Consider the following 27,924-nt stretch of genomic DNA (forward strand, 5'->3'; position numbering starts at 1 on the left):
AATTTTGCATTGAGCCCTAAAATATTGGCGTTCGATGGTAATGATGCTATTGCGGCTATTGAAGTCACCGTTGAATTTTGCATTGAGCCCTAAAATATTGGCGTTCGATGCTAATGATGCTATTGCGGCTATTGAAGTCACCGTTGAATTTTGCATTGAGCCCTAAAATATTGGTGTTCGATGCTAATGATGCTATTGCGGCTATTGTGAGCTAATTATTCACCATTTTAATGGTAAAAAGGAAACAAAATAATTTTGTATAAAAATCAATCATTTGTAAGATTGCGGCACAAGATGATATATTTGCTTGTGGATTATCAACCTTTTTTCGATCCCAAAAAGACAGAAATAAAAACAATACAAAATCTCATAAGTCAAATCAAACCCGAGTTGTTGTGTTCATATATCTATGTATGTAACAAAAAATTGAGAGATTTAAAAGTTGGCCATCTAGCAAGAAAGCAACAATTCAAAGTTGTTGACAATGTGAGCGCTTGTTAAAAAAGAGATGCATGACCTTGTATTATAGACATATAAAATATTTTATTTTAATTTTTATTAAATATGAGTATAATTTTTACATCACATCAATCGTCTCAATAAGAGAAATCGGCAAAAATTTAAAATATATATACACACACACCAAAGTCGAACTTATATAAGACGACAAAAAGACACTAAAGGACAGGCTTTTGAGGATATAAAGTTTTTTGGTGTCTTTTTTATCCTCTTTAGTGAATTTTTTAATTTCAAATTTTTTTTTGGTTGAGTATTTTTTTGATTCATCTTATCTTATTGAATATATAAAAGTTAAACCAAGATTCAGCAAATTTTTCTAGGGAAAATGAAAGCCCAGTATGTGTTTTGATAATTAATACCCGTCAAGGACAAGCTAAGAACATTTGTTAATACTGAAAATATTCTTGACGGGTATCTATATTATAAAACAGAGCAGACTTTTGTCTACTCATACAAACATAAGCACCCCTCCAGCCGTTGGATCGCAAATTCAATAGGTTACGATCGTTAGATTGAAAAACCGATTACGATCAATGTATTTTTCTCCATCGTGCTTCCTCTCTCCACCGTGTTTCCTGTCTTCCACTCTTCCTCCAAAGTTACTCTCCCGCTCTCTCCCTCCCTCCCTCTCCCCTTCCTCTCTCTCTCTCTCCCACTCCTCTCTCCTGTTCGCTCCTGTTGCCACACCACCACCCAACCCAGCGACCACCCTCCAGCCGTTGTCAACGCCATTTCCGAAAACCCCAGCGACCACAAGGACGCTGCCCACGATTTAAATAGGTAAACCATTCATTCTCGCCCTAATAATCTTCCTTATTTTTTGACGTTACTTTGATCCTAATAAAAATCTGTTTACCCTCTTTACTGCATTTAATAAAAATCTGTTTACCCTCTTTGCTTTCCAACTGTAATTGGAAAATTTGGCTTAAAAAACATAATGCTTCAGTGGCTTCCACGTGTTCGATGGAATGCTTCAATTAGGTTCTTATTCTTCCCTCAATTGCTTTCCAAGTATTTGATAAAATCTCCAACTGTAATTGGAAAATTTGGCTTAAAAAACATAATGCTCCAGTGGCTTCCACGTGTTCGATGGAATGCTTCAATTAGGATCCCAGTATAGTTTAACAGAAGGGATTGAGTTTAACATAACTGGCCGTAACTTTATAAGACTGTAATTGTCTGGAATGCCACGAAGATAAATATAGTTAACGATTTTCCTCACTAGATAAGATGTTGTCATTACTTTTCTACAAAACTGACCATTAGATTGTGAGAGACACTCGACTGCCCCTCGCAGATGGGAAAAGTGTAAAATCTCCTTTGTTAATTTTGGTTCTAGCTTGAGAGAGAAATGAAGAAACCACAAATGATGAAATGCTAGTTAATTTTGGTTCTAGCGTTGTGTTAGTTTTACCCGTGTATAGAACGGGTTAAACGCTAGTTAATTATCAACACACGTCATTGACCAGCCTTAATTTTCCCATTTTTGTAAGTGAGAGAAAAGTCACCTATGTGTTAGGGCCGCAGGAGGGCTAACAAATAGCCCAAACGAACGCGGACTCCCCAAAGTAAAATGGACCCAAAAGCAAACCCAAACGCAATATCCCAACCACCACCGCCAACGGTCCCGTCGCCGCCGTCGGGGCAGCCGCCGCTTCATCAGAGCGACGCAGACGAGGAGGACGACAGCGTGAAGCAACTCAATGAATGCTCTTCTGTGTACTTGTCATTGCAGGTATTTGAAATTACTCCTGTCATATCCCTCTTCATTCCCTCTAAAACCCTAAACCCAGATACGATTTCTTTGCATATTGCAGGATTGTCTTGTGAATACCAACAGGAATTGGAAATCTTGCCAAAAGGGTCTCTCTCTCTCTCTCTCTCTCTCTCTCTCTCTCTCTCTCTCTCAAAATAAATTTTAAAAAATCACTTAATGGATTTATATGTTATCATCAAATCTTCTTAACCTTCGTTGGAAAATTTGGTTCTTGCTTGATACTGAACAATTTGATGAAATGGTTGGAGTTCATATTTTGTTGGATCCTTTTTCAACCAAATTCGATCAGAGGTTAATGGTTGGAGTCAGGTGTTCTAAACACCGGCCGCCTAGGTCGACTAGTCCCCACCTAGGCACCTAAGCGATAAGCGGTGGTCCAACGCCCAAGGCAGCTGACTAGTCGGCGTGTAGTCCCCGCCTAGGTGCTAGGCGGCCGACTAATCAGTGCCTCGGCGCCCTTTTTCCGCCCGACTAGTCCCTAGCGGTTCTTAGAACATTGGTTGGGGTTGACTTCATATTGTGTTGTGTCCTTTTTCAACCAAATTCGATTAGAGGTTCATGTAGCTAATTCGGATTGATAAGTTCGATTTGGATTGGTTATTTGGTGAACGATGGGCGAGCTTCTTGTTTGTGTGGAACTTTTTCATTTGGTGATGGACCATATTTTCTTGCAGAAGTACAAGCATTGAAGGCATGCAATGAGAAGAGGAACAATGACAAGAGAAAGTGATAAATTTTGAGGAATTACGCCAAGTCTGTGATACTTGTACCAAAGCCAATGGGAAAAAAGGCCAGGTCTCCTATTGAAGTTGTTTGCCATTTCAATTACATAATGACAAGCTTTCGATGAAGAATTTTACGGTTCCAATTGGACCATTGAAGAATTTATGCATAGGCTTTTCCGGGACACACTCTCTCTCTCTCTCCATAAAGTTTTTTCTCTCTCTCCAATCTTCATACAGGTTTGCTCTCCCTCCATAAAGTTTGATTTGGATTGAGGAGAATTTTAGTTTGCCAAAGTGATAGCATGCCGCATTGCCCTGTTTTGGTGGTAGCTTATTCGTCTTGAATACTTCCTTTGTGACTGGATTCTTTGAGGATAAGAGAATGACAACTGAATAGTTTGCGTATACATTAGAAAACATACCATTTGGATACGTGAAAAGTGGATTTGGGAAACAAAAATTCTAATCCCACAAACAAACACAGACAAATAGAGGGCTTCGGGAAAGAGATGCGCGGCTATCGAACACAGATCTGGACAAACCTTTTAAACGATTGCGCCCCCCACGCAAATCCTTTTGAATTCGCATCCGGTAAGCGTGTACGTAAAGCAGTTTGTTCGACTATATGTCATGTTTTGTCAACAAAGACGGCGAGAAGGCTGTTTGAGGCATCAAGGAATCATCCATTTTAAGGTTGGTAAAGAATCAAATTAGCCGAGTTCGAGCTCCTGTTTGTTTCTATTTCATTCAAGATCGATTTGTTATGACAGTAAGAAGATGAATAAACGAGCATCAAAAAACACCATTTCGTTTTGATTTTGTCTTTTGAGGACTCGAAGATTCAAAAACATCACGTGTGACTGTGAGTGATTTCGAGTCAGCAGAGAAAATTGAAGTGTTGCACTTCATATTTCAGCCTTGGCAAGTGGTGACCCTTTCCCCTTTCTATATAATCGAGAAAAAATACAAAGGGAATTGGTTTTTACACTCGCCTTTTATTCACATGCACTCCTCTCTTCTTTCTTTCTTTTTTTTCCGAATTCATGTGGAATTATATGATTATTTTTCCGAATTCATGTGGAATTATATGATTACCCTAAGTGTGAGGAAAAAAATGTATGTAGGGTAGTTTTGTAATTTCACGTGCAAAAAGAAAAAAAAAAGTGCACTTGAACAAAAAACGAGTGTAAAAATCAATTCCCAAAACAAAACATTTCCTCTTTTTTTTTCTTTTTTTTGCCAGAACCTAATCTATGTTATTCTAGGGGACTTAGGGGAGGGTAATGTGGGTTACGAGAATCGAACTCTGTCTAAATGCATGAGGGCAGAAGGCCTTACCACCGAGACAGCCAACCATTCGCTCCATAAACAAAACTTACAAAGTTGGTTTTGTAGCGGGGGTGCTATCTATCTACTGAGGGCCCATTCATCCAATCATGAATATACGATGGACCAAAAAGCAATTTACAAAATATGGGCCTATGATCAGGCCCATCATTTTGATCCAGAACTCAGTGTCACCAAAGCGGAACCAGACTGAGGCTCGGGACCCAAAGATCAAGGCCCAAACCCACAAATAGGCCACAATACAAGTATTTTGAAAGGAAAATGATAATACCAAACTGTTTTTTTTATTTTTTTTTATGTTTTTGTTAGTGTCAAAACTTAAGTGCATAAACGTCTTGTATCCTGAACACGGTACAAGTCTTTTATGCGCTGCAATTTGGCATTAACGAAAACCTTTTTTTTACATTATGACTACCCAAAAAATAATAGAAGAAAACTTATGGGAAAAACTTCCTGGTCGCGGGTTCAATTCTAAAAAAAAACTTCCTCTTTGCTTGCAGAGTAAGGTTGCGTACATCAACTCTTCTCTAGTCCCTGCATATGCGGGAGCTTCGTTTCATTGAGTACATCCTATATCAAGCGAGAATAATTAGAATCTATAAGCCTAAAACCAAAAATATATGAGTAACAAAAGGCGAAGTGCAAAAAACAATTTGGGATAATGATGTTCTAAGCAAAAGAATTCAATTGTGATTTTCACTCTTTTTTATTTTATTTTATAACCTCGCTTCTTTTTTTTCTTTCAATAATGTGAATTACAATGTTGTACTGTCAGTGTGAAGGAGTATGGAATTGGAAGGTTAATTTTTTAAATTAACATCGCAAGAGGACACGGTTATGTTGAAAACAAAATATGAAAATCAATTACCTTAGTACAAAAATATATTAAAAATCAAATAGTTTTTATCAGATATATTGAAAATTGATTAGCTAATTAAAAAAATGAAGTGATTTCACACTTTTTTTTTTTTTACAATCCACACTCCCGTTTTTGTTTTTAATCATGTAAATTTATTATCTTGCCCATTTTACCATACACTTTTCTAAGGGTACCATTGAAAATTAATTTACGTTGATAAAGAAAAAAAAAATTGTGGATTGTTAAAAGAAAAAAAAGAAATTGGGGATTGTAGTAGGGAGTGTGAAAATCTCCCTTAAAAAATTGATACGGCATTTGGTCTTAGCAAACCTACAATGGCAGATTGCCAGGATCAGGTTGTACTTCTTAACAGTCCACTCTGAAGAGAGAGAGAGAGAGAGAGAGAGTGATCAATTGACGATGTCGTTCTCGTTCTTCAAGCCGTCGAGGCCCAAAACACCACAAGAGCTCGTCAGAGCGATCAAGGACAGTCTCCTGGCTCTCGACACCAAAACCGTCGCCGAGGTCCAAGCCCTCAAGAAGGTACTGTACCTGTATCGTTCTTTGTACTATATGTATTCACGCATACGTATTTATGTTCAAAATTGAGTTTTTATAGGTGCGCTTTTATCCGATTGTCGTTGATCTGCTGGAATTAGTCTCAGAACAGCATTCCTTGGCTGTGAATTTCATCTTTTTTTAAACATAATTTACATTTTTTGTTTTGATTATGTTGGTGTACTTTTCATTTATGGAAAATGTTAAGTGAATTGGCCAATTCGGCTTAATGTAAATCAATTGCAGACTAGACTCGAGAGTGTGTGCTCCGTGTGTGCTCGCGCACAGAATTGAGGTCTCCTTGATGCATTTCTCTCTATTGGTGTACGAAACGACGTAGGAATTTGTCTACCTCCGTCATGTACGTGGATTTTGCTCAATGTAAGTCAATGGCAGACTGGAGTCGAGAGCGTGTACAATGAGTCTGCGTGTCTTTATATAACCAAAATCAAGATTCTTCTTGATGCATTTCGCTATATTGGTGTACGGAAGAATGTGGGATCCGGTTCAATTTGTATACCTCCGTCTGGACAGAGGTCACGGCCTTCCTACGCTTGTCGGCAGTTTTTCCTCCGAAGTTTCTGTTTTTTTGGTTGTGGCTCTTGTTAAGTTCATCTGAACGTGCCAAAACTCAGAATTTTCTTTTTTCTTTTTTCTTTTTTTTTAGAGTTTTGAGAAGCTAAAACCTATTTTGGCAATGACGCTCTTAGTATAAATAGTTGTATTGAGTTTCATTATTTGCACGTGAGAGAAAAACACAAGAGTCTAAATTAAGGTTTGGGAGAGAGTACTTTATTTTGGGTTCGGTGAGGCTTTGAGAGCGGGTTGCTGCAGAAGCTCTCATTGTGGCTCTCTTTAGCATTCGGTTGCCTAGGAAGTCATTGATCGATTGCCCGTGGAGTAGGTTTACACCCAACGTTAGTTGAGCCATGCAAAATCATTTTTTCTCTTGATTTGATTTTCTCTCTCTTTTGTTTGGTATTGCTTTGTATATTTGTTTTGTTCTTCGGTTAATATTCATAACTTTAATTGTTCACACTTCACAGTGTGTTGAGTCTCTGATGGCTCTCCGCACAACAAACAATACTATTGATGAATAGAAATGTTAATTGAGCTCCATTTATTGAGGTGGTGAGTTAGGTGATAGTTCACCGCTGGTTTGCTTGTACTATTTCACCTTCACGCTGGTAAGGAGAATACCTTTGACTATTAAAGGGCTCTAAGATGAATGTTTTAAAGGGAGGAAGATTGACTGCTACATTGTGATATGCATGAGTATTTATGTGTTTGTGGTTATTTAAGCATAACTGCACTATTGGAGATGGAAGAATTTTGCTGTTTAAGGGCTCTAGGTTGGTGGGTTGTGGACTACCTTCATGTGACTTATTCTGGTGTTGGCATGGCCGCATGGTTCATACTTTTCCTCTGTCGTAGCTTCAAACAGTGACAATGGTGGTCACAGCTATGACGATGCGAGATGCTTACCTGATACCCTAAGGTTACCCTGCTAGAGACATGGCGTTGAATTACTAAAACTGAGAGTAGTCGATTGCCTGTTGCACTTAAATGGATTTTTTAAATGGGCTCCTTCTTGTCCTCCATAGGTAGGTAGCTGATGATTGATGTGTGGGAGGCCGGGCGTAGCTTTGTTTTATCGTCACAGCGCTCTGTGTAGGAGTCGTAATGGTGGTAGTTACCACTGGTTCTGTTTTGAGCGTTGTGGGATTTGTAATAGCAATGGTGTTTTGAGTTGTTTGGAGCTCGTATGTGGGATGTTCGACATCCACCATTGGATCTGTCATTGTGATGTTTGAGTTTTTTTTTCTTTTTTTCTTTTTAAGCATTCTGATGTTTGAGTCAGCTTTGTTGATTCTGTTCTTTTGCCACTGTATCCTGCTTTGGGCTATGCTTTGCAGCGTTATTCTCAGTCCATTTCTTTGCTGAGCTTTTCTGTTGTTTTTGGTTCCCATCCTCACAGTCACAGGTTGTGAGAATTCCATGTTTTAGGCTACTTACTATTTGTTTCCAAGCCTTGCTTCTTTCCATGCGGTAGCACCTTGCTTATCGTAATCTCTTGCTTTTTCTTTTCCTTCAAAATCATGGTAACTGCTTAAATACATGTTTCCAACTACTGGTAAACCATGATATTATGTTTATTTTTATATGTAGTTCTAAAACTGGAAAGGGAATGTAAAGAGTGCATTTTGTTGATAAATTAGTACTAGTTGCTGCAGCTCTATGTCAGCAAAAAAAGGAAGCAAAGAAAAAAAACCCAACTCGGGTGGAAATACACAGACAGATAGTTTAAATTTTAGGCCACCAACTACTATGTAAGAAATAGTCATTGTGTATTTGTATTTTTCACCAGTTTCCTTATTTCAAGTTTGCAGGCTTTGGAAGAAGTTGAGAAGAATTTTTTGGCAATGAGAGTTATGCTTTGTGGTGATGGGGAGGTTGAACCAAACTTGGATCAGGTGTCACAGCTAGCACTTGAAATCTGTAAAGAAGATGTTCTTGCTCTTTTCATTCACAAGTTACCCATTTTGGGATGGGAAGTGAGTTATCATAATTCATAACATTTTGTCACTCTCATATATTAGCTTATTTACTTGCACAGTGATAATAAAAGTTTGACACAGGCGAGAAAGGATTTAGTTCACTGTTGGTCCATGCTGTTGAAGCAACAGGTTGGCTCTACTTGTTGCTGCGTCGAATACATAGAGAATCATTTGGAGTTATTAGACTTTCTCGTTGTGTGGTAAGGTTCTCTGATGCATTTCGTCTATAGATTATTGTGGAAGTGCCTTTTCTTCTCTTTGGCTTTCATGCAGTGTAGGTCTGCATTACGGTAATTCTGTGGATGAATGAGTTCTTCTCCGCACCTCCTTGTGGTCCTATTTTGTAGCCAGTGTAAGCCCTTCCATGAGGGAAGGGAAGAAACTGCTGGTGGAATTTATAGACCTTAGATGTCAAGTTGCTTTGTGCTACTAGAAATGGATAAAGAAAACATATAACATAACAGTCTTGCTCGCGAGTGAGCCAATGAGACTACCAGTTATTAGGAAAGCATAATCGAAGTTTTAGTCATCTTAAACCTATCAAATCTACCCAAACAATTGAGAAGCGAAGTTTTCTATTTTTGGCAACAAGGCAAAACGTGTTTCATTGCTACTTTAGTTTTTAATGTTGTCGTTACTTCTTAGTTAGTACTCATATGATGGTTACGGCTTTTGTTGGAAGGGATGGATACCTGTTGCTTTACCTAAGAAATATTGGGCAGCTGTTCGCTCTTTCCAAATAATAATATCCATTATCATACGTGGCAAAATATCATTTTGATAATGGTGAATCCTTGCTCAGATCTCAGTCTTACATCAGTTTGTAATGGCAATAATGCCCAACTATCCTTAAGCCTAGACGATCTACCTCATATAGGGTTTTTGTTTAATTGCACCGTGGTTTTTTGTTTCTATTTTCCCGATAAAGTGGTATGGACTGCTCGCTACTTATTATGATGTTGTTCAAGCAGCTATGATAACAAGGAAATTGCCTTGAATTGTGGAAACATTTTAAGGGAATGCATCAAAATACCTACCCTGGCAAAGTAAGATTCTCATGCTTTTTGTTTATCCCTTTTGTCTTTTCAAGGTCCTTGTGTTCTTGCTAAACTTGATGTTTGTATCAGCAATCCTGTTGGTACTATTTAACAGAGAAAGGAATAGTGGAAGGTCTATAGACTCTATACTACATAATTAAGAGTTTGGGAGGATGGAAAGTCCTTTTCTGTTGTGCAGATCTGTTTGATTTATTTGCAATAGTTGCAACTGATAAAAACTGAATAATTGCCAGTTTATGGTTTTATTATGCTCTTTATCTATGTTATTTCAGCTTTGTTCCTTTAGTTTTAGTGCCTTTGCTGTATTCTCTGGGATAGGTTTGGTCTTTTCGCAAATTTTATACAATTGTAATTGGGATGTCCTCTATCATCGATGCGGCGCTGTCCAAGGTCATCTTATGGGTGATTGACTATGCCAATTTGGTATCTGTGTTCACTGGATATCATTTAAGTGGCTCAGGCATAAGAAGATCTTCTACCATGGACATGGAGTGAGTACTAGTTGAAACTTGAAACCTTCCTTAGTTCTCCATACAAAATGTCTCAAACAAATGGAATGTCAGACCTCTCTGAGATAAATAGTCTTTTTTGTGCAATTCCAGAGGTAAGGAAAGTCTTCGTATCTTATTGGTAAAACGGAATACTTGAAATTCAACAGATCCCTGGTTTTCTTCCTTTTTTTTTTGTGAAATAACAGAAATAAATGAATTTTTTTACCATAAAACAATGCTATAATGCTGTGTAACTCAAGAAACAGAAGTTTTCTTTTTCTTGTTGTCAATTTAGTTTCTACTTTGTTGAACTGGCCAGATGGTGGATTGGGTGAAACAGAGAATTGGTTACAGGCTTTGAGCAAAGGCTGCAAAGCCCCAAATGTCAATGATTGTCAAGCTAGTGGTCGATTTATTGCCATGGAATGAATTCAGGAACTAGGGATGCTGGAAACTTGAAATGCTTGAAATTTGTGTCATGAGCTGTTTCCATTTGATTTGGATTACAAGCATAAAAACGCGCACTGAATGAATGGCAGAATGGTCTTTTTGACCTTGTCATGGCGATCAAGAATCTATGTCCCGTAATGCGGCATTTTGTGGTTTCCTTGTCCGCAAAGAACATTGTGTGGGTTGGGATTAGGAAAATGGCCCTTTATAGATACCATGAGAGGGTTTTTTGTTGGCTCATAAGTGGAAGAATTTATACTATCCCAATCCCCTTCTCAACCCACCAACAAGAATATCAACTTCCTCTCTGCAGGACTCACTGCACTTTAAGTGCAGCTACACAACTGTTGGGCCATGTGCCCCGGTTCCATGAGAGGGGTTTGGCAACTGTAATTTAATTAAAAAAAGCTAATTCTTCCATTTCTTGAAGACAAAACATTCTGCTACCCATTCAAACCCAGTGAATTCTAGAGCATTTGCAGCTGGACCAATCAGTGTAGTTCTGCAAATTCTACATGGGAAATCCTTCCCTTGTGATTGTCATCTTCTACTTGTTAGCGATTGCTACTTCTTTCTTTACTACGGACTAGTATTCTCTGCATATGAGTCAAAGAGTTTGCATTGCGGCCTTTGCTGTCTTCGGAAATACAAGTTTTGCAGTATTTCACACTTTTATGGTGCTATTCAGATATATACTAGAGTCTCCAAGCTTTGAGTTGTTTTTCAAATACGTGGAGCTGCCGAACTTTGACATCGCCTCTGATGCATTTTCTACCTTTAAGGTCAGATATATTAGTTTCTAGTCCTGCTTAACTTTGACTTCCTACTTATTTTTGTTTCTAGACTTAGATGGCGTGCCGCTTTTTGACATAGTACTAGTGAAATGTTTACAGGATCTGCTTACTAAACATGAAGATGCAGTCTCTGAATACCTCACTGCTCATTATGATGAGGTTTGCTGCTTCAGCTTTGTTAGAAAAAGGTTCTGAAAAAATATGGCAACCTTCGGTTATTGGTTGACACCGTGAAAGTGGATTGAATAGGAGTCCTGTTTACCTGAATGTTTGAGACCGTCTTGGCCATTTGGAATATCCACCTTTTTTTTTTTTTTTATCTTGGTTATTTCCTCTTGATTGATTCTGTAGGCTTATCTAATCTGCGGCTTTTATCCAGTTCTTCGAGGAATATGAAAAACTCTTGAGCTCCTCTAACTATGTGACAAGAAGACAATCTTTGAAGGTTAGTCATTCCTCTGAGGTGTTGGATTTGTTCTGAGTATCTATTTTATAAGATTTGTTGACCTTAGGATGTTAATGGTTTCTAGCTTCTCTCGGAATTTCTTTTGGAGACTCCAAATTCACATATAATGAAGCGCTACATTGTTGAAGTCCGATACTTGAAAGTTATGATGACATTGCTGAAGGTATTGAATTTTGTATTTTCCTCGATAGATGCTCTTAGTATTCTTCTGTTTGCATGATGAATTGATAGTGCTAGAAAAATCAGCAGCATCTGGCTGTTGGAGATGCCTGCGTATTTCAATTTTCACCCAAGAAAATACATTCATTTTTTGAAGTGTTTTCTTATTCCAGGTTGTCGGTAATTTAACTGCATTTTACTTGGCTTCTTTTGAGGTCACGTTTGTTCTGTTTTGTTGTGTGTTTTGTGATGCAACCAGTTCATAGCCTGTAATTCCACAGGACTAGTACACTCACACAAAAAAGTGACAGGTGATGTACTTATCTAAAAGTTTTCCTTTCTAATTTGCTGAAGCCTCTTCACTCTTCCCCCGGCTCAGCCAACCTAACCTGCTTGAGTATGTTCCTTAGAAGGGAAGCCTTTATTTTTCTGTCTTACTTACCGGGTCAATAAAGGAATGGATTGTCTAGTTTTTTCCCAGCTACAGTAGATTAATTTATTGTCTCAATCATGAGGATATTTAGGGAATTACGAAATGTTTGACACAAACTCTGTACCTTTCCCATTCTCTTACAAGCTTTTGTTTCCCAAATTTGCTTTTGAGCAGGATTCAAGCAAAAACATCCAGATCTCTGCTTTCCACATTTTTAAGGTGCTGAATTTTTTTTTGGATCTCTGCCTTTCGTTAGTCAAATTCTATACTTTTACTAGCACTTCTTCCTCTCATTTGAAATAAAAATGAAACTCAAATGAAGAAGAAAGTGGGACAGACATATTGGTTTTTTTTTTTTTTTTCTCTTTTTGTTTTTGGAGAAAGAAGGGGAGGCAATTTACTGTGCTAAAACTTGACCATCAGAATCTATTAGAGTTCAGTGAAAGTTCCTAAAGAGCCTGTGTGCTGCATTTGGCTTATATAGTGGCCTTCCCTTCCCTTTTATCAGTAAGTTACTTTTTCAGATCTAGTTTTATTACTTTACTTATTTGAACTGTAGGTTTTTGTGGCCAACCCTAGCAAGCCTCGAGATATAAAAGTTATCCTGGCTAAAAATCACGAGCGATTGCTGGCCTTGCTTCACAATCTCTCTCCCGGAAAAGGCAAGTCCACCCTTGATCATGTCTTTTGCTGCCAATTATTGTTTTACTGAATTATGTTTAGCTGTATTTTCTCCCTTCCTTAGCTTTGTTTTCTACTTCACTGTATGGCAGGTGCCGATGATGATCAATTTGAAGAAGAAAAGGAACTGATCATTAAGGAGATTGAAAGAGTATCTCGGCTGCCAAACCTTGAATGATAGGTATACCTTCCCATTGTTGTTGAATTCTGTTCGTACCCCAATCCTGTAAATTTGTGCTGTAATGAACTATGCTTGGAAGGATTTTCATATCGAATGGAAAATTGTGTCGGAGGGCTTTGGTAACTGGGGTGACAGGATTTTTTAGCTATGTCTCTATATCATATGGCAATCCAAGCCTTTATTTGGAGGAAAAGGAAAAAAACATTACTTCTTGTTTCATTGGTTGAAACCCTTCTTAATGTTGAGGAGCATATAGATTCCAAGAAAGAAAAGTGAAATCCAATGGGTTTGAATGTTGAATCCTAAACTGGGATTTAGACTCCGACTTCTTCCGTTTTGGTTTTGGCTCTTCAGGCCATGTTTGATTGTTGAGACTGATAATGAAGGAATCCCACTCGATCAGAATTCCATAGGATGAACAATTATATTGGACTATTCGGTTTGGAGAATTCGGCATTTGCATATCCATTTTGCATGTCCCATGTTTTGTGTTGCGAAATTAGTCCTCCGGTGGAAATGTATTCCTGTATCGGTAGTTGCGCCGAAGCGCTGGCGCTGCAATCCCATGACATTTTAGTTCAGTCTCATGTTGTAGTCTCTGAATTTTTTGGGTTGTCTTGCTGTTGTCAGTCCACTGGGCTAACAATAAACACACTGAAAGTCAAGGAAAACACATATTTTTTATACTTTATACACCCTTTAATACATATTCATACACTTACTATTGTCAGCCCCTGATTTTAGAATTTTCCTTTTTTTGGTACCTAAGGAAGGAAAATGACACTACAACTGCAATACTCTGATGGAGACTGTCCAACCTTAGCTTCTTCTCCCATTGGGAAAAAGAGGAAGAAAACCCTTTAGCTTCTTCGCTTCTTACTTTCACCATAATAGAAGGATGGAATTCTATGCACTATAAGATTTTGCTCATTTACAAATCGATTTTGAATTCAATTCGACTTAAAACCCAACATATTTTGTCGAAATTTTAATTTTGCCCGGGCTGTATTGTCACTGGTCACGACGGCGCAACTATAAAATCATTTTTCTTGTAGTTTATTGTTTCGAAAATATTTGCATTCTGTTTTTTTAAAACCATAAATATCACTTCTTTGTCGTTTCAATTCAAATTAGCGGTTTGATGATAGAAAATGAAAGCAGACGTGAATTTTGAGAGCTACTCGTTTATTTACTTTTTCATTATCTATCTAATCAAACAGAAATCAGGAATTTAGCTACTCCATTACTTTTTCATAGCCTTCATTTTTCCTTTTTTATTTTTCCTCGTAATAAGATTCAAAACATTCAATTGATAATTAAAATATTGTTAACAACGAAATCAGTGCCACTCCTAAAGCAAAAGAATTTTCCAATTTTATAGAGATTCCAAAATACATTTTTGTCCAACACGTTTGATGTTGAGAAAAGAGCTCTTGCAAGAAGGTTGGCTAGAGATGGGTTTACTTGTTAGTACTAATAATAGAATAATCTAGCTAGATCTAGATTTTATTCGAATTTTCCTTCTCTTCCCGGTAAAAAATTATCACTGCTCATTCAAGTAGTGAAGCAGCTGAACTGCTATAACCATCACCGCTGCTGCTAGAACTGATAGCTTTTGTCAGAAAGATCCGATCATAGGAACGAAACATTCTATTTTAGTTCATTTATGAGAATGTGAGCATTATTTTCTTTATATTTTAGTTCTTAATCTCAAAATTTTAATTTACTAGGTCAGTTTTGAGATAACGTAAGGGGAGGTCAAGAATTTTCCATCTTCCACAGCGAAACTCAAAACAAAAGAGAGTAAAAATGCTTGTTATTAAAACATTGTCCGAGCTAAAAGGGCAATAATCACCGTAACAACAAATACCACTCTCTCTCTTTCTCTCATTTGGAAATAACGACCTTGGACATTCTAATGTCATTCTAATGCTCGGCTCAAGAGCCTGAATTTTTCCATCTTCTATAGCGAAATTAAATAAAAAAGCAGAGGAAGGAAACAAGTTAGTACTCCCTCCGTTCCAATTAAATTGTCCTTTTTGAGAGTTTGTGCTATTTTTCAATTGATTATATATTGTAATTTATAATATTTTTTATTTTTGAAAACATTATATCATAAAAATAATCAAAATCTATCAAATAAGATCATATTCGATATGAAATTTATTATGAATTTAAAAATATAACTAATTTTTTAACATGTTAGAATGGAACGATAGAGAATTAAATTAGGATGGAAAGAGTAAAACATTGTCGGAGCTAGAGGGAAATAACCATCATTAATCACAATTACGGTGACCAAACTGAAACTCTCTCTCCCCTTCACTCTCAAAAAAAAAAACTGAAACTCTCTCTCTCTCTTTCTCTCTCTGTCTCTCAAAAGATTTTCTCTCTCCTCAAACATAGCTTGAACAAGACTTGAAAGGGCGTCAATTCTCTCACACCTGCACTCCTCCAAAACTCTTCAGCAAACCCTCCTCCTCTTCGTCTCCCTCCTCCATTCTTTCCGCCATGAATTTCTTCAAATCCGTCTTCACCGACGATGATCCAGAACACTCCGATCCCCAAACTGCCCCTACCTCCCCCTCCAATTCACAACAATCCCCACACCAGCAACCCGATCCAAATCCTAATTTTCCTCCCGCCCCGACCCCCTCAATCTCCTCCCTCACCGCCGCCTGGTCCTTCGGCGGCATGATCAAAACCCTAGCCTCCAAATCCGAGTCGGTCCTCGAGACCTACCGCCGCGACCTCGAGGAGTTCGGCTCCGGGCTGAAGAAGGAGACCGCGGTGATCCGAGAGGTCGCCGGGAGAGCGGTGATGGACCTCCCCACCTCGCTCGAGGCCGGGGCAGCCGCGGCCCAGGAGTCCCTCGAGTCGGTGGGCCAGGTGATAGACAATCTTGGGGTATCAGTGGTTGAGATCATATCTCACGGTAAGGACTCTTTGCTTGATGATGGTTATACTTATTCTGATGGCGAGCACCAACTTGAGAATGACCAGAATAGTAGCAACTTGAATTCGAAGCCGTATAGTAGGATTGATGCTCAGATTCGTGCTATTCAATGCGACATGAATACTTACGTTAAGGAAGTAGAGGATGTGGAGGAGTTTGAGGAGTGGAAACTAGGGTTTAAGTTGGGTGAGAAGGGTGGGGAGATTGGGGATTTGATCGAAGAGAATGAGTCGATCGAGGAGATTTTTAACGAGGTTGTTCCGGGTGTGGTTGACGAGGAGACGTTTTGGGGGAGGTATTTTTATAGGGTTTATAAGGTGAAGAAGGCGGAAGAGGCGAGAGCTAAGCTTGTGAAGAGGGCGATAGCGGGAGAAGAGGAGGAGGTTTTGAGTTGGGATGTTGATGATGATGATTATGAGGAGAGCAGTGGATCTAAGTCGAAGGTTGAGGATTTGGAAATGAAGATTGAAGAGAGAGGTTCTTTGGGAAAAGTTGATGATGGGTTTGAGGCTGCAAGTGAGGAGAAGAGTTTAAGGAGTGAAAATAATGGTGAAAATGATGATGAAAAGGAGGTGGTTTTTGAAGCGAAAAGTGACGATGGGGGTGATGAGAGAGTGGATTTGGATGGGGGTGAATCGAGTGGCGACAAGTTGGAGGGAAAATCTGATGAGAAATTGGGTTCGGATGGGAAGACTGAGAATGGCGGATCGTGCAAAGATGACTTCTCTATTGTCTCAAGCCAACCATCAATGCCCGAGGAAGAAGATCTTGGGTGGGATGAGATTGAAGATACTGGGAACACTGATGAGATTAAGGCCACAACAAGTGGGAGTCCAAACAGATCTGATTTGCGAAAGAGGTTGAGTGCTATGGACGAAGAAGATCTTGGTTGGGATATTGAAGATGATGATGAGCCTGTTAAGTCGTGATCCGAATGACATCCAAAGATGATAAATGTTATGATTTAGTTATTGAACTATTGCCTCCAATTTGATGTCTTGTGAAGTACTACTATGTTCATGGTATGTTCAGTGACGTTGGGTGCTTTTATTCACTATAAAGTGTAAATATGTCTTTTTATCTTCTAAACAATTCAAGTGACATTGTCATTGTTATAATTCCAATTTAAGAAGTTCACGGATCAGATTTAATTATTGTCTTCCACTTGAATTTCATTGGCATGTCTCCGTTTATTTGCATGGGCTTTGGTTTTCATTGAGTTTGTCTCATGCATTTGTTCACTTCTCGATTGATAAAGATTCTAAATCTCCCGCGATATGTGTTCACTTCAGGATCATATCACGCTTCCGTTTTTTTCCCCTTGTCTGTGACACCGAGCATTTATCTGCGATTCTGCATATCATGATCCTCAATTCTCTGATTTTATATAATAAATGGCAAGTGGTTTTTGCTCACTTCAACTTCAGATGTTTTCGAATCTTGATCACTTGACTGTGAAAATCGAAATCACGCTCTTCATGTTAGGAATCTCTTGAATTGCTCATTCCAACAGGGTGATTTGCTTCACATACCAAAGGTTATGTTTCCCCTTACAAGTCCAACTGATTATATCAACAATGTTGTTCTGTTTCTGCAAGTCGATCCTGTATATAGTGGCACGTTCACGTGAGTTCTAAAACCTTTCTTAAACTCTTGTTGCTTATTTATTTCTCTTCCACTGGACCACTGCGGTGATCATCTAATAGAGATCTCCATTCTCCTCCTGAAATGGGGAGTCAGATTTTTGGTTATTTATGTATCTGCTTAAGCATTCCATCTTTGGTTCAGGGTCGCATTTCTCCACTCATTGTTGCTATGTATGTGAATGTCTGGTTCTCGAACAGATCTACAGCCTTTCAGGTTTCATCTAGTTATCAGTTTCGTGGCTATGGTAGTGATATTGGTTGGCGGCAGTGGGCGGTGGGGTATAGAGGTTTTGGTGGTATGATAGGTTGGTGGTGTACTGGTTTGGTTTGGTTTCCATCTTTAAAAAGTGGAAGATACTTTCAGCCAATTTAACAACTCCTCCGTCGCACCACAGAATACCAGAGAATACGGAGAATGTTTGCTGTCTCACCACAGAATACCAGAGAATACGGAAAATGTTTGCTGCTGAAGCCAACGCCAATGGAGGTTTATGTCGTACTGTTTCTACAAATCCGTTTCCCTAAATCATTTCCGAACAACGTAGGATCTCAGACACTGCCTCCATTGTCTTCGAATTGTGGAGCATTCAGGTTAGGTTCATCCAAAACCATTTTGGTTCCCTGTAAAATAGACTAGGAATAAGCAGGTGGTTTACAAGCTTCACAAGGGGGATTATTATTATTTTTTGCATTTGAATTGAGTGAGTCCCCTGTCAAGCCAATGAGGTGCACACTGCACAGTGAATGAGTGAAATTTACAGGAAATGGATTCCCATTTGGAGCAAACCCCGATGGGCTGGTTAACACTGCAGAAGCCTTCGAATTTTCTATCTAGTTCATGATCAGCCTGTCCAATGTAGTGGACCATGTGGACTGCACAACTGCCTTTGGAAAACTCTTGTAGCCTGTGTTTGGATGAGAGTAAATTTGTTCGCCCTCGCATTTTTGTGTTGGTATTTAAGGAGGCATTGGCGGGTTTCACTTTCATGATCTGAATCGTTTATTTTGTAAGAAGCGTAATCAGATTTCTTTAACAAGTACTCCCTGATATCGGATTGAGTCAAAAAAATTGTGGTGTGCTTTCAAATCAATTTTTACAAAATGGTGACATTTTTGGTCATCGAAATAAGAGCATGCATGTTATTTGTCAGGACTCTCATTTTATGTAGCAGCAATTTTAATTTCCTTACATTTTGCTTCTCTCTTATAAACAAATTCAATATTGAAACATAGCCTTCCAGGCTCAACGCCGGACGAACACTAGACAAAGAAACCCATCGGATGGTGATAGAGGAGACAAACAGGGTCCACAGGATGATCATTGTTCGGTAACAAGAGGATAAGACTAAAGGGAACTCGAGTCGAGACGTTGCAAGCGAGCAAAGAAACACTTCTAGTAGCCAAAACACAAACTCCATGGATCAGTATCACCTAGACACCCACCTGAAGGGCCGGCCATAATAGATGTGATTGGTTGTATTGCGTTTGGTTAGAGTGGGATGAATACGAGATAAAAATGATGCATATTATTTTTCTCTTTAAATGAAGATGGACATAGTTTGGGGAAGGGAGGCTGACTAAATAGCACCCTTCTCCTGGTATTAGTGAATCCCACTAAAAATGAACAAATAGACCCACCTTTCAATCCAGTGGACAATCCATTGTTTTTAGAAATTTGATGTTGATCAAAATCTTGAGCAGTAAACCCCAAAAAGGGAAAAAATCTTCCAAAGGAAAGTGATGCTTGTGTCAATTATTAGTACTTGGTTTCCAAATCTGACACTTTTTTTACACTGGGCCATCAACGGTGCAAATTGCTGATATGAGGTGGCCCACATCACACCTCTCACGTGAGTGCATTATTTTTCATACGAATCTGAGCTAAATTCTTCTATATAAAAGACAAAAATTAAGAAAATGATTTTACATATTTGCGCAAATTGATATTCCACGTGCACAAAAAAAAAGTGCAAAACATAGAAAGGAGAGTATGAATATTATTTTACAAAAAATTTAATGTACTTATGTGTATATCTGCACATCTTTACATATTGTTGTATAAATTTCTATTTAAACTGATAGCTGTAAGGATAGTTCATTTTTCATTCTATTTTTTTTTAAAACTACACTTTATTATTATTATTCTTGTACTATGAATCTACAATGTTGCTTATCTAAGTGTGAAAGAGTGTACAAATGAAAATTAATTTTCTTTAGAAAGTTGTAAAAAAATAAAAAAACTAATTTTATAAATTCACATCAAACAGAAAAGAAGGTGTGGTTATAAAAAAGAAGGTGAGAAAATCATTTATGTATGTAACACCCACCCTAGTGAGAGTTGTGTGAAACTTGGGGAAAATGATGGAAAAGAAAATGAGAAAAAAATAAGAGGAAAATTTTACTATTCATAAACTTGAAATTTTTATTTTTATTTTCTCTTATATCTCTCTCCAATCCAAACAATTAGAAGGAAATTTTTTAACTTTCCTTTATTTTCTCTTACTTTCCCCTTAGGCTCCGTTTGGAACTTAAGGAAAGGAAAAGAAAAAAAAAGAAAGGAAAAGAAGAGAAAAGAAAATGAGAGGAAAATGGAAGAAAAAAATTTACTATTCATTAGTAAAATTCAAATCTTTATTTTCTTGTCTTTTTTTCTTCCACCCAATTTACAAAACAATGGAAGAGAATTGTTTTTAATTTTTCTTTCTTTTCTAAGGCTCTGTTTGGAACTTGTGGAAAAGAAAAGAAAGGAAAAGAAAATAAAATGGGACGAAAATGAGAGGAAAAAGGAAGGGAAAATTTACTATTCTCAAAACTTAAAATTGTTATTTTCTTCTCTCTTTCTCTCTCAATCAAACAATAGGAGGGAAAACTTTTTCCTTTCTTTTCTTTTCCTTTCCTTTCCTTAAGTTCCAAACAGGGCCTTAAGTTCCAAACAGAGCCTAAAGTTCCAAACAAAGCCTAAACCGTGAAACCGCACCCGGGAGAGAAATCACATTCCCCATAGGCCATAGCAACCCATCCCCCCGTACTCGATAGCGACTCACTCCGCAAACCAGAGAGATAGAGAGAGAGAGAGAGGAGAGAGAGAGAGAGAGAGAGAGAGAGAGAGAGAGAGGAGAGAGAGAGAGAGAGAGAAGGAGGAGATGAGCTCTGAGTAGTGTGATTCCTAATCACACACAATCTTATCAACAAACAACTCGCTCTCGATCTTTCTCCTTGCCAATCCAAAATCACTCTGTTTTTGCAGCAGCCAAAACAAACCGAATGGATCCTACCCGCCAAAAATTAATTGTACCCATTTTCGGCCCCAATGCATGGGATTTCCAGCCCTAGAAATATCTCAACCTTTTCGATTTCAGCTTCAACCACCTCATTTTTGCTCTCTCTGTTCGGGCACAAAACCCTAAACTCGTCTGTGGGCCGATATGCAAAGGTAAAAACTCTTATTCCCGTCATAACCAGTCTTCTGATTGCTTTGATGCATTTGGTTTTATTTTTTATTCAGTTATTGTTCAGATTTTATGGGTACTTGTTTTTTTGCCTAATTGGACATTCTTAAAAAGGTGGTGATTTTTGCCTTATAAATGCACTAAATTTTTTATCTTTTTGTCGTTAAGACTACACACGACACAAGCACTGAAACATAAATCTTGGAGTGCATTTACAACAAAGAAAGCGGATTGCGAAAATCATTTTTCGAAATTCTTAATGGATTAAACGAAATGCTGACTTTGAGCTACCATTTGGTTAGAATCACCCATTGTAGTTTGTAAGAGCCTGAGGGGCCAGGCATGTGTGGTCGGATTAGTCGAGGTGCGCGTAAACTGGTCTGGACAGGACACCTGGAGATGTGGTTGGATTAGTCGAGATGCGCTTAAGTTGGCCCAGACACCCTGAGATGTGGTTGGATTGAGATGTGGTTGGATTAGTCGAGGTGTGCGTAAGCTAGCCCGGACACCTGAGATATGTATTACTAGGCAATGGACTAGGCTTTTTACCTTTTGTCAATTTGACTTTTTGCATTTAGCTAGCCATTAGGTCAGCCATTTAAGAATAATGCGTTATTCACCTACCATGCTAAGTTTCATTCAATAGCTAAACGGGGGAATAGGGGTTATGGACGTGAAAAGTGGGTGGGTGAATTAAGATGGTACTTTTTTGCGTACTTTGGTTAGGCATAATACCTAGTATGACTGGAGTTGCTCTTAACGTATGACTCTTTTTGGCCATCTCCTCTCCACATGTTGCTTTTCTATATCTCAATCAACTTCATTAACAAAACAGGAAGCTCTTCCTGCTATCCTTTTTAACTGTCAACCGAACATGTTTGTGTTAATGGTTATTCAACATTGGTTTTGTAGAGGACAACCAACCAAGAATGTATTTGGAATACCCATTTGGTTAGGTGGTTCATTCTAGAAGTGAAACATGCTATTTGCCTTTTTTTGGTATCACACATCACATGTTTCTTGGTCTCTCTTCTTCTCTTTATTCCATGCCCCTCTCATGAAAAACCATTAAGTTATTCCTATCATTTAATGTTTGTTGATTATAGTTTTCCAACTTCTCTGTATGCTGCTGTGTAATGCTCATAGCTCATGTGCGGAATGAATCAAGCAATCCCCATACATGCAGGAGTTATAAAGTGATGACAATTGAACTACCTAATGTGTAAGAATAGCTACAATAGGAAGAATGGAAGAAATAAGAAAGCAATCACATGCTTTGATGGGTTAAGTTATAAGAATAAAACTACTTTCTCTTTCAAAAGTTTTGGTTGGATTATCTTTTTTAGATTTGTGTATTAGTGCTGCAAATGACATTTTGACTTTCATGTTATTCTTTACTGCGAAGGCCCCTATTTGTTTTTAACCTTCCAAGCAAGGTTGGTTGGGTCTAGACTTTTTCACTGCGCACCTATGAGAAAGATGTCACAAACTTTGGGAACATTATGTTTTAAGTGAGCTATTTATTGTAGTGTCTGCCAGATTCTGGTAATTCCATGAATACACGTTGACTTCTGGTTAATGTTTTATAAAACCAGAAAAATTCCTTTCAGGTTCCTCTTTAATTGCCAAGTTTAAATAATACAATTAATAGCAGCGATGTTTTGGTAACATTGTTTAGATGCCATGGCCCTCTTGGATTTGCAACTGCTAGAATTTGAACATAAAACATTAGTATTATTTTCATCACCGAGTTCTTATGATGCTTAAATGAGTTATTTGGGCTGTCCAATTTTCGAATTGCCCGAACTCTATATAACACCTACACGCTGACATGCAAATTTCAAAAGATTAGAGCCACACGTTTTAAAAAAAATATTTTTGTTTTTTATTATATGGATGAAATATAAAACATAAGGCAAGAATATTAAATGCTTAACACCATAGTTACTGTAAATATTATCGATCATTACGCCTGTCACAAAAGTACTCCAACAAAAAGCATTTCATCATCTATGTGTCTTTGTAGTCAATGAACCATCATCTGTCACACAAAAAGAAAGATTTTATAACTAGAGTTTACTATTACGTCTAATACCCCCTACGTGTCTAGCGAGTGTCCCGAGAGTTGTCTGTAGCATTTTTTAAAATGTCCCAAGTATCAGATTGGTAAGCATTGAGAAATAATAGGACTTGGATTTTGAGTGTCGGACACTTGTCCGGAGTGTCAGGAGAGATTTGGTGCCTGCCAATTGCCCGTCACCAACACGTCACGTCCGACAAAGTTGCCGATATCGGTACGTCGCCTCCGACGAAGTGTCCGTGCTACATGGCTAGTGAGTGAATGATTAAGTGTAGGTTATATGCTCTAGGGCCGGTCATAATGAAATAGCTCTCTTCTGTTAGAGATTGTATTTTCGAGGTTTGAAACTGAATTTATGATGGGATAAGTATAAGGGACTGTGTGTGTATTCACTTAAATGCTTGCATTCTGGGATTTTTTTCGATTCAGTGGATACACCAATGTGGATATGGGGACATGACAAATCTAAAGAAGGTGGGACACTACAGAAGGAGACCCAATCGCATTCTTCGTCCTAAATGGTGCATGATGTGTAGAAGCGCAAGTAGATAATGAAAGTATGAGTTTAGTTCTCCTATCTTCCTTTTCTTTATTTCTAACTTTTTATTTTGTGCTTGCATGCCATTGTGCCATTCTTTCCATTTTACCTTTAGCGTATCTTATTCTCTCATGTAGCTGTGTTGATTGTAATATTTCTTTGTTGTATGTGTTGCTTCAAGTTTTTGATGTCAATACCAATTTTGAGAACACATTTTGAAACTGTTGTACAGGCTATTCTTTCAATTGTCATCTGACTTTTACTTTCTAATTGTTATTATCTTTTGATGCATTGCTCAGATTCTGATATGAATCGAGAAGAGTTTGGGAATATTATGACTGTGAGAGCAAAACCAACAGGTACGCTGCTTGTGAAAAACAATGGTCACAGAGAGGATGAAGGGGAGTCCAAGCTTGAACCCCAAGTGGGGCTAGAATTTGATTCAGCTGAAGAAGCCCAGGAGTTTTATAATTTATATGCAACGCAAGCGGGATTCCGAATTAGGATTGGTCAGTTGTACCGGTCCAGAGTGGATGGAACAGTTATTTCTCGACGATTTGTGTGTTCGAAAGAGGGTTTCCAAACCAATTCTAGAACGGGTTGTCCAGCCTTCATAAGGGTACAAAAAAGTGATTCTGGGAAGTGGGTCCTTGCCAATATCAAGGTTGAGCACAATCACGAGCTTGGACACCCAGGGGAGATTCGCCCACCCCATATACAAAGGAAAGCCCTTCCAGCTCCAAGATCTTCAATTGCTGTGTCCACTAGGACTGGGATAAGATCACTAGAAGAGGAGGATGGGCGTCCTAGCCCATCAGGTGCCATTGATGTCAAACGCCTCAAAACAGAAGAAGCTGAAGAAATACCCAAAGTCGAACCATGCAAAGGTCTTGAATTTGGTTCTGCTAATGAAGCCTACAAATTTTACTATGCATATGCGGCTAGCTTTGGCTTCAAAGTCCGGATTGGTCAGTTGTTCCGTTCGAAACATGACGGATCAATTACCTCTAGAAGATTTGTGTGCTCCAAGGAAGGGCATCAACACCCTTCAAGAGTAGGTTGTGGTGCATTCATGAGGATACAGAGGCAAGACACAGGAAGATGGGTAGTTGATCGGCTTCAAAAAGAACACAATCATGATCTTGATTCTCCAATGGACGCTAGTAGGCTAATTGCTGCCCCTCCAAAGGGTTTTAAAGAGGAAGTAAGTAGTGGGTTGGAAAATTTGGATTTAGTTGAAACAAATGGTGGCTTCAACCTTGTCAAAATAGTCCATCAAAGTAATGTTGGAAGTGATTGGTACCCGGTGCTTCAGGAGTATTTTCAGTCTCGTCAAGCAGAAGATACAGGATTCTTTAATGCAGTGCAGGTTGATGATGGCAAATGCATGAGCATTTTCTGGGCTGATGGCCGGTCTAGATTTTCTTGCGCGCAATTCGGTGATGCCATTGTTTTTGATACCTCGTACAGAAGCAGTAGTTATTTGGTTCCATTTGCTTCGTTTATTGGAATTAACCACCATAGGCAACCTGTTCTTCTTGGGTGTGCTTTGATTGCTGAGGAATCCGAGGAATCTTTTACTTGGGTTTTTCAGGCATGGCTTAGGGCAATGTCAGGTCGTCGTCCTTTGTCGATAGTAGCTGACCAAGACAAGGCCATCCAACAGTCAATTGCACAAGTTTTTCCCGGTACACATCATCGTTTTTCAACATGGCAAATTAAGGCAAAGGAACAGCAGTATTTGGGTGCATTTCTTTCAATGGATGCCGGGTTCAAATATGAGTACGAGGCTTGCGTTTGTCAGAGTCAAACACCTAACGAATTTGATTCCGCATGGAATGTGCTTCTAAACAAATATGACTTGAACGAGAATGCTTGGTTGAAGGAAATGTACAGAACTCGCAAAAGTTGGGTTCCATTGTATATAAGGAGTACATTCTTTGCTGGTATCCCTATTGATGGAAGCATGAAATCATTTTTCGGTACGTTTTTGAATTCCCATACACCTCTGAATGAATTTGTTTTACGATATGAAAAAGCTGTTGAGCAACGTCGCGAGGAGGAAAGAAAGGAAGATTTTAACTCATTTAACTTGCAAGTTGTTCTGCACACAAAAGACCCGATTGAAGATCAAGGCAGAAGGCTTTACACAGTCACAATGTTCAAAACATTCCAGAAAGAGCTTTTGGATTGTTACGGTTACGTCGGCATAAAGATTAATGTGGAAGGTGTTATCAGTCGGTATTTGGTGCAGAAGTGTGGTAATGGAGGGGATGAGAGGAATACTGTTGCCTTCAACACATCTAATCAAAATGTCAGTTGTAGTTGTAAAATGTTTGAATTTGAAGGGGTGCTTTGTAGGCATGCATTAAAAGTCTTCCAGATAATGAACAAAACAGAACTTCCATCTCGCTATATTTTGCACCGGTGGACAAAAAGTGCCAAGTATGGTATTCTACGGGATGTTGATTCAGGTGGTGGGTCCCAAGATTTCAGGGCCTTGATGCTGTGGACTTTAAGAGAAGAAGCCCGTAACTACATTGAGGCAGGGGCAGCATCTATAGAAAGATACAAACTGGCTTTTGAGATTATGCAAGAGGGTAGAAGAAACCTTTGTTGGCAAAACTAAGAAGTATTGTAGACTAAGGTCAGGCATCTCTTTTTTTGTGTGTGTGTTTAATTTATTGGCCATTGATACTTAGGTATGGACTCTGGCATCTCTTATGGACTCTGGCATCTCTTTAATGCTGAATTGCGTTGTTTGGACTGCATTTGTGTTGTTATTATTGTTCTTTACTTGCTATGGATACTTATACCTTATATACTGTTTCAAATCTCAAAACTTCACTCAAGTGGGAAGGGCTTTTTATTACAGTATTCTTGACAACAGCTATTACAGGATTTTCTGCGAACGCTTTAGTTCTGTGACTAAAATACTCTACTTTTATGGGTCCTGACAATGGACCTTCTTTGCAATTTATCAAAGTGCCTTTTTCCGGTACATAGACTGTTTGGGTGCTGGGTGTGAGTATGCGTTTTTAAGTCTAGGATTTATCTCATATCTATTTGGAAGGGTACTGTACTGGCCAAATATGCGTTTTCCTAAGCATAGTTCTGTTGTTTTCTAGGATGAACGGTGTTTACAAGCTGCCTAAAGGAATTTCATGCATATTATAGGAGTTTAAGCGTTTTAAGTAGTAAATTCAAGCTACTACTATGCTCTCTTGTTGAATTTTCCAACTGAATATGTTTCAACACGGATCCCATATATTTATCCAAGTGTTGAATGTGAGGTATGTATTTTCGTTTAGTAGAAGCCATGTAACCAAGATAAACACGTTTATTATAGGCCATGTCCCCTAGGTGCCATGTATATGGTTGTGTTTTCCTGAGATTAGGTTATATGAGATGTATTTCTCTTTTTTTCTTCACCAAGTTGAACTGAGTTATGAGTAATGAGACAGTGACAAAGGAAAAAGAAATTAACCCCTTATATTTCATGATGTAGACACTATCCAAAAAGGGTTTTGGACTTGCAAACGACATTGACAATGAAGGCTGTGGGTGGTGGAAATCGTAAGTTTTGGTCCACTATAAAGAGGAGAATAGCATTTCCATTGTAGTGTGGAACAAGAGGTCTTATTTGATATTGCTTTATAATCTTGTTACCATAAAATGTCAACCAAGATGAGGTACTGTAGGATCGGTGGAAACTATTTTCCCAACACTCTTTTCTCTTTAGTTGGCTTTATGCAGTTTACTCAATTTATCATCTTTGGTTAACTTTTTCATTTTAACTTATTTTCTAGGCAACAAAGAGAGCTTATGCGATGTTTGACGGGTGGAGACTGCTCGAGGACTCATGCGACTATCTAGGTGGATTTTGCTTTGCAGCTTCTTTTCAAAGCAAGAGAGTGTTTTGTCGGAACCCAGCTGTCCTTCGTCAAGGTCCTTATCCTGTTTCTTTTTTCATTTGAACAAGACGACTGGAATTCTCCCCTGTTCATCGCTTGTTAACTTGGTTAAATATTTTCAGTAAATGAATATATATTCGATGTTCAAAGGATTGAGCAGCAGTTGTATTAGGTTGGATGTCAGTCAGGTAGGATGGTTGTACAGTGATGCTTTTAACTGGTTTCCAGACTAAACATTAGTGATTTGTTTTGGTTTTGTGCCGATTTCAATCACTTCCGAGTGCA

The 27,924-nt window shown here is 38.4% G+C and overlaps 4 protein-coding genes across 7 annotated transcripts; all 4 read left to right on the plus strand.

Moving 5' to 3' along the window:
- Positions 1–1,080: 1,080 nt before the first annotated feature.
- LOC131315899 (uncharacterized) lies at positions 1,081–3,205 on the plus strand. 2 transcript variants are annotated; one of them, XM_058345127.1, is made up of 4 exons: positions 1,081–1,299; positions 2,039–2,254; positions 2,337–2,382; positions 2,971–3,205. In XM_058345127.1, the coding sequence occupies exons 2-4, from the start codon at positions 2,093–2,095 to the stop codon at positions 3,024–3,026; spliced, it is 264 nt and encodes an 87-aa protein (XP_058201110.1). In that variant the 5' UTR covers positions 1,081–1,299; positions 2,039–2,092; the 3' UTR covers positions 3,027–3,205. The 2 variants fall into 2 exon arrangements, with proteins under 2 accessions (XP_058201110.1, XP_058201111.1); XM_058345128.1 differs by having other exon boundaries at positions 2,047–2,254.
- Positions 3,206–5,504: 2,299 nt separating this feature from the next.
- LOC131316203 (uncharacterized) lies at positions 5,505–13,373 on the plus strand. The gene is made up of 11 exons (XM_058345503.1): positions 5,505–5,770; positions 8,176–8,340; positions 8,425–8,543; positions 9,315–9,389; positions 11,031–11,124; positions 11,236–11,295; positions 11,516–11,581; positions 11,667–11,765; positions 12,369–12,413; positions 12,754–12,856; positions 12,968–13,373. Exons 1-11 carry the CDS (start codon positions 5,648–5,650, stop codon positions 13,051–13,053), a joined length of 1,035 nt encoding a protein of 344 aa, XP_058201486.1. The 5' UTR covers positions 5,505–5,647; the 3' UTR covers positions 13,054–13,373.
- Positions 13,374–15,365: 1,992 nt separating this feature from the next.
- On the plus strand, positions 15,366–17,163 carry LOC131316295 (uncharacterized). The gene has a single exon (XM_058345616.1). It carries the CDS (start codon positions 15,568–15,570, stop codon positions 16,939–16,941), a length of 1,374 nt encoding a protein of 457 aa, XP_058201599.1. The 5' UTR covers positions 15,366–15,567; the 3' UTR covers positions 16,942–17,163.
- A 3,479-nt stretch (positions 17,164–20,642) lies between these two features.
- On the plus strand, positions 20,643–27,912 carry LOC131315854 (protein FAR1-RELATED SEQUENCE 7-like). Of its 3 annotated transcripts, none has more exons than XR_009196920.1 (4): positions 20,645–21,091; positions 24,025–26,372; positions 27,234–27,301; positions 27,535–27,912. XR_009196920.1 is itself a non-coding variant. In XM_058345069.1 (4 exons), exon 3 carries the CDS (start codon positions 24,033–24,035, stop codon positions 26,352–26,354), a length of 2,322 nt encoding a protein of 773 aa, XP_058201052.1. In that variant the 5' UTR covers positions 20,655–21,091; positions 23,617–23,744; positions 24,025–24,032; the 3' UTR covers positions 26,355–26,372; positions 27,535–27,912. The 3 variants fall into 3 exon arrangements, 2 of the variants coding, with proteins under 2 accessions (XP_058201051.1, XP_058201052.1); XM_058345069.1 differs by lacking the exon at positions 27,234–27,301 and adding an exon at positions 23,617–23,744 and having other exon boundaries at positions 20,655–21,091; XM_058345068.1 differs by lacking the exon at positions 27,234–27,301 and having other exon boundaries at positions 20,643–21,091.
- Positions 27,913–27,924: the final 12 nt, after the last annotated feature.

This window comes from Rhododendron vialii, chromosome 2a, assembly GCF_030253575.1.
Source record: "Rhododendron vialii isolate Sample 1 chromosome 2a, ASM3025357v1".
NCBI lineage: Eukaryota > Viridiplantae > Streptophyta > Magnoliopsida > Ericales > Ericaceae > Rhododendron > Rhododendron vialii.

What these genes read in the sequence shown, in the direction of transcription:
- LOC131316203 (XM_058345503.1), top strand. Translation starts at nt 5,648, where the DNA reads ATGTCGTTCTCGTTCTTCAAGCCGTCGAGGCCCAAAACACCACAAGAG. An exon ending in TTAGACTTTCTCGTTGTGTG is followed by an intron (nt 8,544 to 9,314) that starts GTAAGGTTCTCT and finishes TTGTTCAAGCAG; the next exon opens with CTATGATAACAAGGAAATTG. An exon ending in CAAGAAGACAATCTTTGAAG is followed by an intron (nt 11,582 to 11,666) that starts GTTAGTCATTCC and finishes AATGGTTTCTAG; the next exon opens with CTTCTCTCGGAATTTCTTTT.
- LOC131315899 (XM_058345127.1), top strand. Translation starts at nt 2,093, where the DNA reads ATGGACCCAAAAGCAAACCCAAACGCAATATCCCAACCACCACCGCCA. An exon ending in CTGTGTACTTGTCATTGCAG is followed by an intron (nt 2,255 to 2,336) that starts GTATTTGAAATT and finishes TGCATATTGCAG; the next exon opens with GATTGTCTTGTGAATACCAA. An exon ending in TTGGAAATCTTGCCAAAAGG is followed by an intron (nt 2,383 to 2,970) that starts GTCTCTCTCTCT and finishes ATTTTCTTGCAG; the next exon opens with AAGTACAAGCATTGAAGGCA.
- LOC131316295 (XM_058345616.1), top strand. Translation starts at nt 15,568, where the DNA reads ATGAATTTCTTCAAATCCGTCTTCACCGACGATGATCCAGAACACTCC.
- LOC131315854 (XM_058345068.1), top strand. Translation starts at nt 24,033, where the DNA reads ATGAATCGAGAAGAGTTTGGGAATATTATGACTGTGAGAGCAAAACCA.